The sequence below is a fragment of the Zea mays genome, chromosome 6 (genome assembly GCF_902167145.1).
Source record: "Zea mays cultivar B73 chromosome 6, Zm-B73-REFERENCE-NAM-5.0, whole genome shotgun sequence".
NCBI lineage: Eukaryota > Viridiplantae > Streptophyta > Magnoliopsida > Poales > Poaceae > Zea > Zea mays.
The window spans coordinates 131,430,122-131,444,792 of NC_050101.1; the positions used below are offsets into that span (position 1 = coordinate 131,430,122).

The 14,671-nt window shown below is 43.8% G+C and overlaps 1 protein-coding gene across 2 annotated transcripts in view; it reads right to left on the reverse strand.

Annotated features, from left to right (window-relative positions):
• Positions 1 to 3,476: 3,476 nt before the first annotated feature.
• LOC100383447 (proteasome activator subunit 4) overlaps positions 3,477 to 14,671 on the reverse strand; it is a 51,680-nt gene continuing 40,485 nt past the window's right edge. For both annotated transcript variants that reach the window (XM_008649896.2, XM_008649897.2), the window contains exons 26-35: positions 10,672 to 10,766; positions 9,636 to 10,534; positions 6,467 to 6,748; positions 6,278 to 6,373; positions 5,328 to 5,506; positions 4,695 to 4,776; positions 4,384 to 4,505; positions 4,187 to 4,273; positions 3,843 to 3,996; positions 3,477 to 3,757 (exon numbers count right to left, since the gene is read on the reverse strand). In XM_008649896.2, the coding sequence (XP_008648118.1) occupies positions 3,716 to 3,757; positions 3,843 to 3,996; positions 4,187 to 4,273; positions 4,384 to 4,505; positions 4,695 to 4,776; positions 5,328 to 5,506; positions 6,278 to 6,373; positions 6,467 to 6,748; positions 9,636 to 10,534; positions 10,672 to 10,766 (2,038 nt within the window). In that variant the 3' untranslated portion in view covers positions 3,477 to 3,715. The remainder of the gene's footprint in view (positions 3,758 to 3,842; positions 3,997 to 4,186; positions 4,274 to 4,383; positions 4,506 to 4,694; positions 4,777 to 5,327; positions 5,507 to 6,277; positions 6,374 to 6,466; positions 6,749 to 9,635; positions 10,535 to 10,671; positions 10,767 to 14,671) is intronic.

The following is a 14,671-nucleotide window of genomic DNA, read 5'->3' on the forward strand; positions in this document are numbered from 1 at the left end:
TCTTATTCGCTTGTGATTTGTTTTCGCCCTCTCTTTCAGACTTGATTATATTTCTAACGCTAACCCCGGCTTGTAGTGTGTGCTTAAGTTTGTAAATTTCAGATTTGCCTATTCACCCCCCCCCCCTCTAGGCGACTTTCAATTCCCCGCGGGCAATTCTTCCATTAGGGACGAGTATGGGGTCAATTTGATCCCCACGAGATCTAATTGGTACAAAATTTTTCTAGGGGGCTCAGATCCCCCAGTGGAGCCCTATGACATGTGATGTTATCAGACCCTATCGAGGGCAGGGAGCCGCCACAAACACATGGTGCAACCGGACCTTGCCAACAGGTTGTCTCGGGCAGTTGCTGTATAGGAGCCTAATGAAGGCATGCACGACAAGGGCCCCCATATGTTGTCACATGGTAGTGGCTCGGCCACGCGTTTTATTATCTCTACATCTAGGTCTTGTTTTTCTTGACCCACCGTAATGATGGGGCCCATGGCCTATCTCCACGCAGTCCTAGTTTGTTGAAGCGCTTGGGGAACCCATACCTAGGGCGCTGACAATGATGAAGGAACTTCATGTTATGTTCAATGGTCAAAGGTTGTGTGGTTGTCTATACTATGAATGATCATTATTCATTATTTGATGAAGAATGATGGAGGAACTTCATGTTATGTGCAATGATCAAAGGTAGCGTGGTTGGCTAGACTATGGATGATCATTGTTCTTCATTTTATGAAGGGTGGTGGAGGAACATCATGATATATGCAATGATCAATGGTAGCATGATTGGATACAAAAATGGATGATCATTGTTCATCATTTGATGATCAAGGTTGATACATGTGTAGAATCATCGCTTGAGAAGATGAAATGAAATGCACAAGGAAAATATATGACTCGTATTTTATAAGTTAAAGGTTGTGTAGAGAAGTACATTACTAGTTTTAGGATAGATGGTTATACTATTAAGAAGGGCAAACTTGTTTTCATATCGATCATCTAGTGCCACTTGAGCAACCTAACTTCGCAAACGTTGCTAGGATCAAATGGTAATTGAAAGTTGAGATAAAAACCTTTGAAAATGGTTTTAAATTGCTAACTAAGGCTTAAAGGGATTGATCATCCAAGGGAGATTATTTGGAGTTAGCATGCTTTCAGAAAAATGTTTTTGGTATGCTCCTAACTGAGGGTTGGATCCTTGGAGTGAAATTATGTTTTGAACCATTGTGTTTTGAATCAATTATTCAAATGAGTTGTGTAGCCCTTTGAATATGATTTCTAAAAAGTCTAGAATCATCGAAATTAGAGTTTGAATGGATAAATTATGATTGTTTTTTATTGGGTTGGTGTGTCTTGGTCGAAAATTCTGACCTCAAAACCAAATTTTCTAACCTTGGTATTTTGGTGTTGTTTTCCTCCCCCTTGGAAATTCCGACCCCACCAGAATTTCTGATACGTGGTGGTTAGAAATTCCAAGGTGGAAAAAGGGTTTGTGTATGTTTGACACTTTAATCGATTGTTGGGTTTGTAGATAGCCACCCTAGAGTTTTCAGGATAAAACTATTAAAAATTCCAAGGTGGAGCTGAAAAGCCCCTAATAGCTAGTTTGTTTCTCTCTATAAATATAGATGGTGGTCGACTGGTTTGGATGATAGAGCACCTTGAGGATATGCTGCCTAAGTGGTATGCTTGGTCTTGGGCCTCTACTCACATATGGTTGCTAGAGAACACATTTAAGTGTGTGAGAGAGATTTCTAGTGCTTGAGAAATTGCATCAAGTGGCACTAGATGATTGAGTTATAAGTTGGAAGTGCTTGTTACTCTTGGAGATTGCCACCTCCTAAACAACTTAAAGGTTGTGGCTAGGGGTGGTAATGGATCGCGATCCAAATGCTTCTTCACAGGATGGTAGGACCCTAAATAAATTTTAGTTCAAAAATGAATAGAAATAGGGTCCGATCCTAATCCGATCCTTAAATCTTATAGTGTAAAATTTAGAGCTCATTGTCACCCCTAGTTGTGGCTTTCTAAAAGCCCACGTAAAGTTGTGAAACCCCATAAGAGATGTGAAGAGCTACACTAGTAGAGCGACATGTGAAGAATGCTAAATGGTCTAGCCAGATCCGGGTGTGAGCACTCCATGTGGGAGAGTGTGACATGCAAGTCAGCACTAGCAAGAGGATTGGTGACAACCTTAGGTTTACCTCGACGAGGAGTAAGTGGTTGGCAAACCACCAAACCTCAAGAGAAAAATTATCGTGTCAACTTTTGTCTTACCATTTATGTACCTTAATAGTATTGCTTAACTTGTGTAGTTAAGTTGTTTACCTTTCTAGTTCACTAGTATGCGTACGAGCTCTCGGTGTGCTTAGAGTACTAGTTGCAAATGTTTTTGTTACCTAGATAACTAAACTTGTGTAGGTGAGCTCTTACTAGCTTGGCATCTTAGTTGCTTTATTTATGATCTGTTATAAGGTACTTGTGATAGATAGAGGGGTGTAGTCTTGACTAGACCAAATAATTTTTAATTTCGTATTTATTTTAGTTAGCCGACGTAATTAGTTTTAGAAATGACTATTCACCCTCTCCTCTAGTCTGCCATCTGGAACCTATAAAGTGTCTTTCATTGTAGAACATGAGAGAAAACAAATCCCTTCGGTTGGCCTTTGAATTATCTCATAGCAAAACACTTTTAAAAGCCTAGTAAAACATATTATAAGTTACTTAGCTTTTTTCGAGAGGGATAGCAACACACTTGGCAAAACTTTGTTATGTCCATCAAAATCACACTTCAACTATTACTTTTTCGTATAATATACCCCATCCAATAAAGTGTCGCCTTAGAGTTTGGGCTTATCAAACTTTCTTTAGTTTAATTTAATTTATAAATATATTAACAATATTTATGTGTCTACACTTTTGTAGTATATATATAGTGATAGAAATTTGGTGTCATAATTATTTACGTTATCTTTTTATAAATTTGATGAAATCTAAAATAATTTAATATAGAACGACCCTAGTAGAACCCTACAAGTTGGTTTATTTTGGGATAGATGGAGTTGTTAGGTTTAAACGATGTGGCAACTGATTATGGAAGAAACAAAGCTAGGCACAAATTCTAGGAGATACTTTAAACCATCCATCTACGAAAGCATTTGATTAGGTCAAGAATGAAAATACTACATGAACTACCGTGCTAATATCTTCATGAAGAGATATTATGTGACATTTTGATAAGATTATGAACAAGTATTGTAAAATGGAGGAAGCAAGAAACAAGTATGATTAGGGCTATAGACGTTTGCATCGGGGGTGCTCATGTACTTCTTAATGTCAATGGCTGATTCTTTCTTGCTTCTAATGAACATGGGCAAGTTTATATCTAGCCCGTTGACTCTGCTATTAGAGTTGCCAGAGATGCATTATGCGGTTAAACTAGGCAGCATCTTATTCACGTCGTTGACTGGGCAAAAGATTTGGATGTTAACAATTTCTCAGCCCACGCAAGGATCCCACATGCCATAATGCTTCCGCTATGTCCAGACGGTATACAGTAGACTGCATAACTTCATCTCAGTTGTACGAAGGCATCTGTTGATGAAATAAAACTAGGTACGTACAAGGATATACTTTATGAAAAACACCGACACTTCAACAGTTATAAATTCATATACACAACACCAGTACCAGAGAATATCCTATGGCCTTTGAAATTTTAATCTAAGCGAAGTACGACGAGGAGGAAGATGTATCACGGAGAACCTGCATGTTCAAAGCAGAACTATCACAAAGAGCGTAAGGTGTAGAGCAGTAGGAAAGGCAGTGAAGGAGAAGATTTCTAGCTTGCCTCCAGTTCGTCTTCAGTGAATGCGTCCTTCTGGATGCTCCATGTGTCAGCATGGGTGCGCTTAAATTCTGCAACAGCTTTCGTGACTGTTGATCTTATAGGGGGAGGCTCCCGGATGAAGCGAGCAAGTAGCGAGACATTAGAAGGAAGCCAGCTGCAACAGATCACAAAGCCACAAGCCCAGTCAAGAGAATTGAAGTTGAACTCAAAATTATGTGTGGGTACATATAGTGCAAAAGTCTACAATGTCAACCACGCATACAGGACAAGGCAGGGCGCGCCCGCTTTCCATGTACAAAGAGTAGTATCTACATCCACCATGCATGGAAAAACACAAAGGGTACCTAGGCATGTCGTATGGAACAGAAAGGACCGAAGCTGTCAAAGCAAGGACTGCACCATGGATGGTACCAACAGAAAACTTCAAATTTCTGTAAACAATAACAGAGGTATTAGTAGCCGACTGTCTGATAAACAAATCAACGAGAAGAGAAAAGGTGACATTAGTCCATGACAACATCAGAATCAGGACAAAGTTTACCTTCTCCGTGCAACAAAAATATGCTGGGCTTGTGCATATGACCGTTCACGGAAATCCTTTGATAGATCTTCATCTATACCCTTCATTAAGCTTGCAAGAACACCAGCAGCATGCTCCCTAACCTGAATGTATAAGAACAAAGTACAAAACATTGACAAAAGAAACCTACACTGCACAGCACTAACATGTACACTGATAGAGTGATAGTACACATTTTCGTGATAATGCAATGATATTACACAATTTGAGTAACAAGACACAGAATGGGAAAATAAATGTCACTGTACAGAGTCAAATGAACATATACTTGCCTCAACTTGGTTGTCCACAAGTAATTTTTCTATTGTTTGCCAGATTTGTGATTTCTCTGAGCCAGAAAGTATGAATGTGTGCCTGTGACAAAGGTAATGTAGTGGATTCATTTTCCATTAGCTCTGATCACTTGCTTTCTTCATGTAGCTCTATTGCTACTGTCTTATGGTTTGTAAACTCCAGCACTATTTTTCATTATGAAGGTAATGGGAAAAAGTTACCCTTGTCAAAAAAACTGTTGGCCTTAATGGGGTTACAAGTAACTGTAACAACTCCCAAGTCATGGCACTTTCTTTATAGTAAAGGAATTAAAAATAGTGTGTGCTTTGTAGCAAGGACTAAAATCTTGGCCTTCAGAATGTACTACTCCCTCCATCCCAAAATATAGTTATTTCTAGCCCTCTTTTTTTTCTGTCCACATTCAATTGAATGATAATGAGTGTAGATATACATACAAACTACATTCATAAGTTGATTAATGAATATATAGTCTAAAACAAATTATATTTTGGGACGGAGGGAGTACTAAGCTACAACCCTTTCATACTAAGCATCAAGGAAAGAAACATTATTGTCAATCAAAACCGTTGTCACAAATATAGTTACATTGGAAAGGAAGTGACTTATCAAACCTGTAGGTAAAGGTCCTGAGATACGATAACAGTGCAGATCTGGTACGCCAGTTAGGATCACTGACTAAAGGAAGAATAGACGTAATAGCAGTTTCAAGAAAAGGCCGATGTAGAATCCTCCATTTCAGCAACTCGAAAGCTGACTTAGCAAGCAATGATAAATCTTTATTTGATGTTTCCTGCAAAGACGAGGAATTTCCTCACCTTCAACATTTTTCATTGACAAGCCCATATGACCTATGAGTTCTCTATATATTACTGTCATCCCTAAGCATGGTTTTAAATAGCCTGTTATAGCTTAGTTACAGCTCTTTACAGAATCTACCGCTACACTATCATCAATTGTTCCGCTATTGCCATTAGTGACATTTTAGCTCCGTTGAACACCCTGATATTTGATTTAGCCGCGATATATTTTTAGCATCGATAATCCTGACCAAGATAGATATTCAATATTTAGTCTAGAGAACTATAATCTATCTCCTTTAGTTTTTTTACTTAATCAATGATGTAATAAACCATTAACTAATTATTTAACTATGGAACACTGAGTATTGACTGCAGTAGTATGTTGATCGATATGATGAATGTTAAGTAATTGACTTAAAAATGTATTCTCTTAGATATCCTACATATATATGAGTATTTGTCATCATAAAAAGTTTGTTTAGTTAATTGTCCTTGTGCATAATTCATGAAGAATTTTCATGTTTTCTATAAAACCACTAATTTAATAGCTTTTGTTATAGCCCGTTATACCTTTTTATAGCTTTTTGAGAAGGTCCTGTGTAGTTTAAAGCGTTTCCCTACAGGATAACTCTAAAATCTCTAAGGCTAGTAACAACGAAAAAAGTAATAAAAAGAAGATGACATGAAAAGCGAGAGAAAGCCAAAAAGGCCCTTTCACCACAAAATTACCCTTTCACTGCAAAATTACCAAATCGATTTACCTGTAGTGAGAGAATTGGGTACACAAGCCTAATAATAGTGTCCAGTAGAACAGAAGATCGCCCAGACTTCAAAGATGCGATCATAAAATGAAATATCTGCAAAGAAACAGAAAAGGGGAATATGTAAGCCAGAAATGAAGCTTGTGGAAATGGCACCTTAAAACTTGGAGAAAGGCATGAAATAAGCACCGTTTCCATCCTTTTAGCATCAGCCTGCTCTCTATCATCCATGCTATCTTCAGCCGAATCTGATGTTGATTCTAGTTGCTTAGATTGAGTACTATTTTGTATACTTACGGCTAATTCATTAGCTCCATCTGTCAAACGTTCAGACCAATATTTATTTCCTGTTTGTTCAATCATGCTTACATCCCCATGAAGGCCTTGCGGTGAACATCCAGTGCCAAATAACCCAGAAAGTCTCATATTTGAGGTTGTAACACACATGGCAATACCAATTGCTTCTCTTACCTGAACTCGAAACATAAAAAAGCAAAAAGAATCAGCAACAAGATTTTTGCAGAAACAGTAACTATTTCCTTGCAGATCATAGGTTCCATTTGACATTGCTACCTTTCAAAAGCTTAAAGTATGAATGGGCGAAAGGGCCTCTAGCCGAGTTGGTTAGGTGGTCTAAGTAGCACTCCTTAGGTCCTGAGTTCGAATCTCAATGGGAGCGAATTTGAGGATGAGGTTAAAAAAGGTCACTCGCTGGTTCCCCTGGTCGTGTGCACACGAGATGGACTGACCTATGGGGGCGGATCCTCGTGTAGGGCTAGGAGGGCTCAAAGCAAGAGTAAAGATCTGGCCTATAGGGGCCGGTCCCTCATGTTGCACGGGGGACTAGCTTTCGTGATCTTCTCAGTCGGAGCTCCGATTGAGCTTCTATTTAATATAATATCGTGGGGATGGTCTTTCCCCGACCGGTCGAGTTTTAAAGTATGAATGGTACTTGAACTATGAATAAGGTTTAATCTTAGATATATTGATGGCGAACGGGCTAAATGGGTTGGTTATATGACTTAGATGAATACTCTTCCAGTAGATGGATCCAGTAGCACTCCTTAGGTCCTGGATTTTTTTTATCAAATACGTTGGAGAGCTGCATATCTTTGAATTAAGATAAAAAGGGGGTCCAGTCAAGAACTTCCCCGCTAAGACCAAGCAGAGAGGGCTGCCAAAACAAACACAGGTGAGACCAACTAAAAAGACGATAAAGGTAGAATCGGACCAACAACCAGAAAACCACTAACTAGCCCACCCCTTGAACTGGACTCAATTCTTTAAAATGGTTGGCCCCGGCAAAACACCAAATATGGTGTACTTTGGCAACGATGGAGGAAGGAGAGGTGGGGTTATGGGAATGGGGTAAAGAGACAGTTCTGGGGTCGGGAGTGGTGTGGAATGAGGCGCCGGAGTGAAAGGGCGACAATGATATGGGGAAGGATGAGAGAGCCATCGGGGGCGCCCCCACAAAGCCGCCAGAAAGGGTGCTAGGGCCAGCAGTGAACATGCAGACAATAAACATGGGTGAGGAAGAAGGCAAGGACTCGATCGTCATGGAGACAATCGCGGTGCTGAGGAACAAAAACGGTCCGGGAGCATGGCGACCCTCGTGAGGGTAGAGCTCAACGCAGTCACGAAGGACAGGATTCATAACCCGATCAAATGCCACGAATGTGCCCGGAGAAGCAGACCATCATGAAGGGAGATGTGCACACAGTAGGGAGGTACGTGAACCGCATCAGAGCGAAGGAGGGGTTTCAAGGGTGCAACCGGAACGTGCGCAGGTGTGCCGGAGGGTGGAGGGAGGAGCGCACGCGCAGGAAAAGGGAGAGGAGCCGCAACCATGTCAGTGAAGGAGACCGAGGCTCCGACGGGCACATGGAAGATGGTCGTGTCTGGCATGAAGGTGGGGCAGGGCCTCACGTCGAGAGGATTGGGAGGCGGTTGCGCCCTCGGCCAGGGAGGTGGCGGCGCCATACGTTGGTATAGGCGTAGCTAGCGCGACAGAAGACACGGGAGAAACGACGTCGTAGGACGTATTGTTGCTACGGAAGGGGATAGCTGCAGGGCGTCGCCGGAGAAGGGAGTCGTGCTACTGCCGCATGTGGGGGTCGAGGCCGCGTTGCCAGTGGAGCAAGAGAGCACTGGTCCCGCCAGGTCAACAGGAAGAAGGGTGACGACGTCCCTGCCGCGCGCTGAGGTTGCGGCGCCGATTGGAGGTGGGAGCGACGTCCATGGAGGTGAGGCGGGAGGCGAGCGACACTGACGGCGGGAAGGCGAGCAAGGCACATTGACGACAGCCATGCCCCTGGGAGAAGACGGAGATGTCCGAGATGAACGCCAGACCGACGGCTCCGCCCCTCAGCGCCACCGGCCGCGCCCTGCGGCTCCGCCGCCCGCGCGCGTGCCGCCTCCATGGCGCGGGTCCGTGCGACGTGGTGGAGATCGCATAGGAGGGCATGACCTGGGCGAAAGCGACGCTGGCGTCCTGGAGCCCAACGTGGCCGGAGTGACGCGAAAGCCGACGGCGAGCTTGAAGATCATGGCCTCGGGCACGGCACAGAGGTGAGCTAGAGAAGGGGACATGCGCCCTGCTCCTTCACCAGGAGAAGAACTAGAGGTGGCTTGAGGTGGAAGGGGGGCTCGCGATTGAGGGAGGGAGGGCCTGAGCACGACTGGCCACAAGGGGAGAGGCAGCGCCGGCGAGTCTACTGTAGTCGGCGGCTACAATGGTGGCTGGGGGTGGGGAGAAGAAGAGGAAGTCTAAACCTAGCGAGATACCATGTTGGAAGTGAAACCCTAACCCTGGATAGGATGGGGAGCTGTATTAATAAGAGTAAAGTGGGCTTAAATCCATTATAGTGATCCATTACACACAGAACATCAGTACACCACACAATACATCTAATAATAAGAACTAGGAATCCAACAGATCATCTACAGTCAAGCATCAGAACCTAAGGGCTAGTTTGGCAACTCCATTTTCCCAAGGGAAAATAAACTAATTTCACATAGAAAAAATGGAAATCCCTTGGAAAAATGAGGTTGCCAAACTAGCCCTAAAGGTGGGAACTAAACTGCCATGGCAATACTTGTGAAAAATATTGGAGCAATTTTTCTAGATAATTCTAGGAAATGCTTTTCAGATGTGACTGTTTGCTTTCGGGAGACTGCATTATAGAACTAAAGGGGGTGCATGTGTGTGAACTTTGGGGTTTCTACCCCTTTCTCTCTTCTTTAATACATACAAAGATACGAAGCTCTTGTTCGAGAGAGAATATAATTGAAATAAGAAGACTGAAACAAAACAAATGGTATTTCATACACACAATAGTGAAGTCATTTAGTTTACCTGAGCAGATGAATGGTTCATGCTGTCAAGTAGTTCATCAAGAATTTTAACATGGTATTGCTTCTCTGCTGGGGACATTTTGGGTGGAGAAATTTCTATTAGAGCAACGGACAGAAAAGAATATCTCTTCGCAAGTACGCTAGTTGCCATGGAATGAGGAAGAGGAGTACATAAGCATTCTAATACTTTTTGCCTGAGAACAGGAGCACGAGTTCCAGCTCTTTCTTTTCCTGTAACAGCATATCGAATACAAGCTGCCCATTCAGGAGCTGACTCCACAGATGGTGCTAACATAATCTTATGCAACTGGGCCATCAACCAGTTGTTCTCACATTCCAGATTCCCAATGATATCAGAGTGCAGCATCCCAGCCATCGCTTCAGCAGCGACACATTGCCTTGGTCTCTCTTTTGAAATTAAAAACTCTTCTAGTGTACTCTGAAGAGAAGAGATTACTGGCATTCCACATTGCTGTATAAGCCTTTTGAATATCCTAGCAAAACTGGAATAGAATGTGTGACCACGCAGTAAAGAAATCCAACTAGGAGTACGTGGCCATGAGGCAGAGAAATCAAAATAGAAGTAAGTTATTGCTTTGTCAGATCCGCTTTGAAAAGATGATGCCCCATAACTCGCTTTTGACGAACCATCATTGTCGGAAATAATATGAACATGAGATAAACTGTTCAGTGTCTCATTCATGAATCCTTCCTCCCGGATTATCTCATTCAAAATCTCTTCTGTTGATGAAATATTGCAATCTTCAGGGTGATCTATTGGTTGCTTAGAATTTTGTGCAGATGTCTTATGAGGTGATCCTTGCAATAATGTGTTCAAAGCAGATATAGCAAGCATTCTTGAGTGGGGCAGTTGACTCTTTAAATTTCTTAAGAAATGACCTAACATAAGGCATTTATTTTGAACATTGAAGCTTGTTAAAAAAAGCTGTCAACGATGGCTTTTACAAACATGAATATTAAGGCATGATAGATGGTATTAACAAGAAGCTACAAAGGGGGAGGCATGATGTCTATACCAGCAATTTTTGCAAGCATTTGTGAATATATGCCAGATTCGCTTCTGGATGCCAAAATTAGTAATAGTAATACTCTGTTGGCCATCAAATTGTACCTGAAATTACACAGCTGCAAGAATTAGAATAGAATGTGCTTGTATATCAGGCTACGACTATATCAGATCAGGATCACACTGTTCTTCTATAATATAGGAAGACAGCTGGACGCATTTGCTGCGGGTGTCCATCTTCATGCGCCTGCAACTGATTCAGTAGAGGTATGTGCGCATCTAGACTTGGAGAAGGGCCACCAGATCAACTTCCTCTGTTCTGGTGGTGTGTTGCTCTGTTGTGATTGTTAGAATCACTGTATAGCGTGCCTATATGGCTAGGATGGATAGACCGATCTCAAATAGGCAATGATCTCCGTTGATAGATAGCTCGATCTATATTAGACAATTTTTTCTGTGTTTTCAGCCTCATTAATGGGTCCTTGTAACTCTTGATGTTTTGGTCTCTGGGACCTTCTTTCTTCTTAATTTAATGATGCGCAGTTCTCCTGCGTATTCGAGAAAAAAAGAATCTCCCCTGATTAGTTAGATCGATCTCTATTAGGCAAGAATCTTTGTTGATAGATAGATAGATCTCAATTAGACAAGGATCTCTGCTAATTGGTTATGTTTCCATAAACCCTCGGGTATCCTTGCCTATATATGTGTAAAACCATATCTTCTACAACCACATCGATAGCCTTTCTATCATGGTATCAGAAGACGGTTATGATAGCCCTCGCTTCCACCCAACCCTACCCACTGCGCTCCATCCTCCTCTACTCTCCCGCGACGCCTCATCTCCACCATGTCATCGACGCAGGCAGCCCCTAGTGAGGTCGAGCTCACTACTGCTCATGCCCCAGAAGAGGTTGTGCAGCGTGCCAAAGAGGACGCTACTGCCGCTGAGGAGAGGACCAACCTAGTCACCAAAGCCACCGTCGCCGCCAAAGCTGTTGCTGACGCCCGTGCACGTGTCCTCGTCACAGCCAAAGCCCTGGAAAAGGAACAAGCAATCGTCGCTGCCCTAGAGTGTGTGGCCGCCATTGCTGTCAAGCTGATGCAACCCCCAATCTCCTTTTTTGACTTCGAGGCCGCTGCGATCCATGATGCCTCCATCATTGCCAACCTCCACACGCAGGATGTTGGTAACCAAAACATCCGATCACTCCCCTCTCCACCATCTACCCCCGGTGGCACGAACTCGTCCTCCTCACCCTCAAGCGCTACACCATCAACAACCACGTCCCGTCTGACACCGTCGATGCCCCCACCCCTGTATGGCAGCGCATGGACAACGTTGTACTATCTTGGCCCTTCGGCACCATCACTGTCGAGCTACAAGACATGGTTTGCGTCCGTGGCGACACAGCTCAAGACATCTAGTTCAACATTGAGGACCACTTCCAAGGTAACCAGGAGACTCGTGCCCTCACCTCAACGCCGCTTTCTGCACCTTCGTCCAAGGCGATCTCTCCATTAGCAACTACTGCCACAAGATGAAGGGCAATGGATGATGCTCTAGGGGACCTTGGCGAAATCATGCCCGGCTGTATGCTAGTCCTCAACCTCCTTCGCAATCTCAACAAGCAGTTCGAGCACATGAAGATTCATCATGAGGCACACCATGCCATTTCTGTCGTTTGAGATCGTCCACAACGACCTTCTACTCGAGGAGCTCACCATGGCTAAGGAGGCCTCTACCTCGAATTCTATTGCCTCCCTTGCCACCTCAATGTCGGTGCAACAGCAGCAGTCTGATACCACCTCCACCCCCATTGCCCCGAAGTAGTCGCGACAGCAGCCTGGCAGCTCCAACTCCAAGTGGCGGTTAGAGAGGTGCACCCTAGCCGTCAATCTACAACCCCTGGATCAACCAGATCACCATGTCACTTGCACCAGCCCCTAGTGCCTCAAAGCAACAACCATATCTACAGCAGGCGCTATTGGTTGCTGCTGCTGCCCCACATGGCCTGCCTCCTAGCTTCATTTGTACGCCATCACCACCCCCAGTGTCGAACATGCAACAGCTCCCCCACACTCCGCAGAAGGTCACATCGTTGCCTTGGGCAAGTTCTTGAGATCAACAGTCTCTGGCTAACTCATTTAGCATAGTTGCTCTCAACCCTCTCACCGTCACAGATTGGGTGATCAACTCTAGCGCTTCCACCACATGATACCCAATGCTAGTAACATCTCCTTGATTTGACCTCCAGATTGCACGTCTCTTTTCTCCGTCATTGTTGGAAAAGGATCCATTCTCCATGTCAAGTCCATCAGCCATACAGTTTTTCATGGACCGTTTTATCCTTAATAATATTCTTGTTGCTACTAATATTATCAAAATCTCCTTTTCGTTCGTCAGTTTACCACTGACTGTTAGACTGCCCGTCTAGGGTTTGGGGTATTCCCCTTGTATTTACCCTCATACCCTCAGTGTAATGGGCCTGGCCCATTTCTCTACTACCTATTAAGACGGTAAGGGGTAGGCTGCCCCATTCCGTGTTCTGCCATTCCCATTCCGTCCTCACTGCAAAGCTCATTCCCATTCCCAGCTGCCTGTCTTTCTCATTCCCCCTCCCTGCAAAGCTCATTCACATTTCCATTCCCGGCTATCACGTGTCTTTCTCATTCTCCCTCCCACAAAGCTTATTCCCATTCCCACGTGCATCCCACGCCTAGCTAAAATTAAATTAAAAAAACAGGCTCCAAGGGGATTCGAACCCGCGACCTCTCAAATAAATGTGTTTGTAGCTACCACTACAGCACATGTGTGTTTATGTCTACATCTATTATAGTAAAAACATATAATACATCTCTCCCGAAGCCCACCTGCTACCCTTGCACAATGTGTAGTAGTAGATAAGTATCACTGAGATTATTAAATTATATTTTTGGATTGAGGGAGTAGTATTTAAAGAAGAGCCTTGCATGCAATTTCTTTTGTTTGAATAATGTTTTCAACTTAAATACTTTTTTTTGCATGTGTAACATTTATTCTCCATAATATTTTTCCATGGATCTAACTTATAAATCATTTTCATAAACCAATGTCAAAGGTGAATCCATGTTTCTTACTTGGAAACCCCGAACAAACACCACTAGCACGAGGCGCTCGCGTTGGCGTCGCTCACCGACGACGAGAAGAAACTTAGCGACTGCCAGTTCGACCTCTGGAAGCAGTCCTACATGGCCCATGCGCCGCTGTGTACGGCAAGCTCCGGCGCAGCCGCCGCTTGGACGTGGTCCAGAGCGGCTGCACCGCGCTGTCCATCGTCAAACATGGGGACCCCATGGTCGTCGCCAATGTCGACGACTCTCGGGTTGTTCTGGGCATCGCAACCTACGACGACGCCATCACGCCGTCTAGCTCATCATCCATCTGAAGCCTAACCTGCCACGTAAGTCGCTACTGACCGGCCATGAATTCTTGTGCGCTGGAATGACGACCATTGTTTTTGTTGTGTGAGTGTCCTCGAACAAGATGTATGTAGAGGAGTAGCACATCCGGTGGTGCAACGACCAGGTGTACTACCTCGCTGATGAGCCCGGGGTGCACTTCATTTGGCAGCCCAGCCAAGAGTGATCGGTACTCACCATATCGCGCGCGTTCGACGACTATTATATCAAGGATTGTGGCGTCATCTCGACACCGGAGGTGAGCAGAGGTGGACCGACAACAATGACCACTCGCCATCGTCGGGGTACCTTTTGTGCCGGTCTGCCTTTAATTCTCTTCGCAAACACACACTTGCATTTTTTGTTTAAGCAAGCGTGTATGGTGGTGCGTGCCTGATGACTAACGATGTACGACGGAACTTCTACCGGCAGGTTGGCACGTGCTCTCCAATAATGAGACCATGCAAATCATGACATATATCGAAGTCTGCATGATACTGATGGTTGCAATGTAGTAGTGAAACAACTAAATTAAAATAACAAAATTTATGTATGGCTAGGATTACAAATGG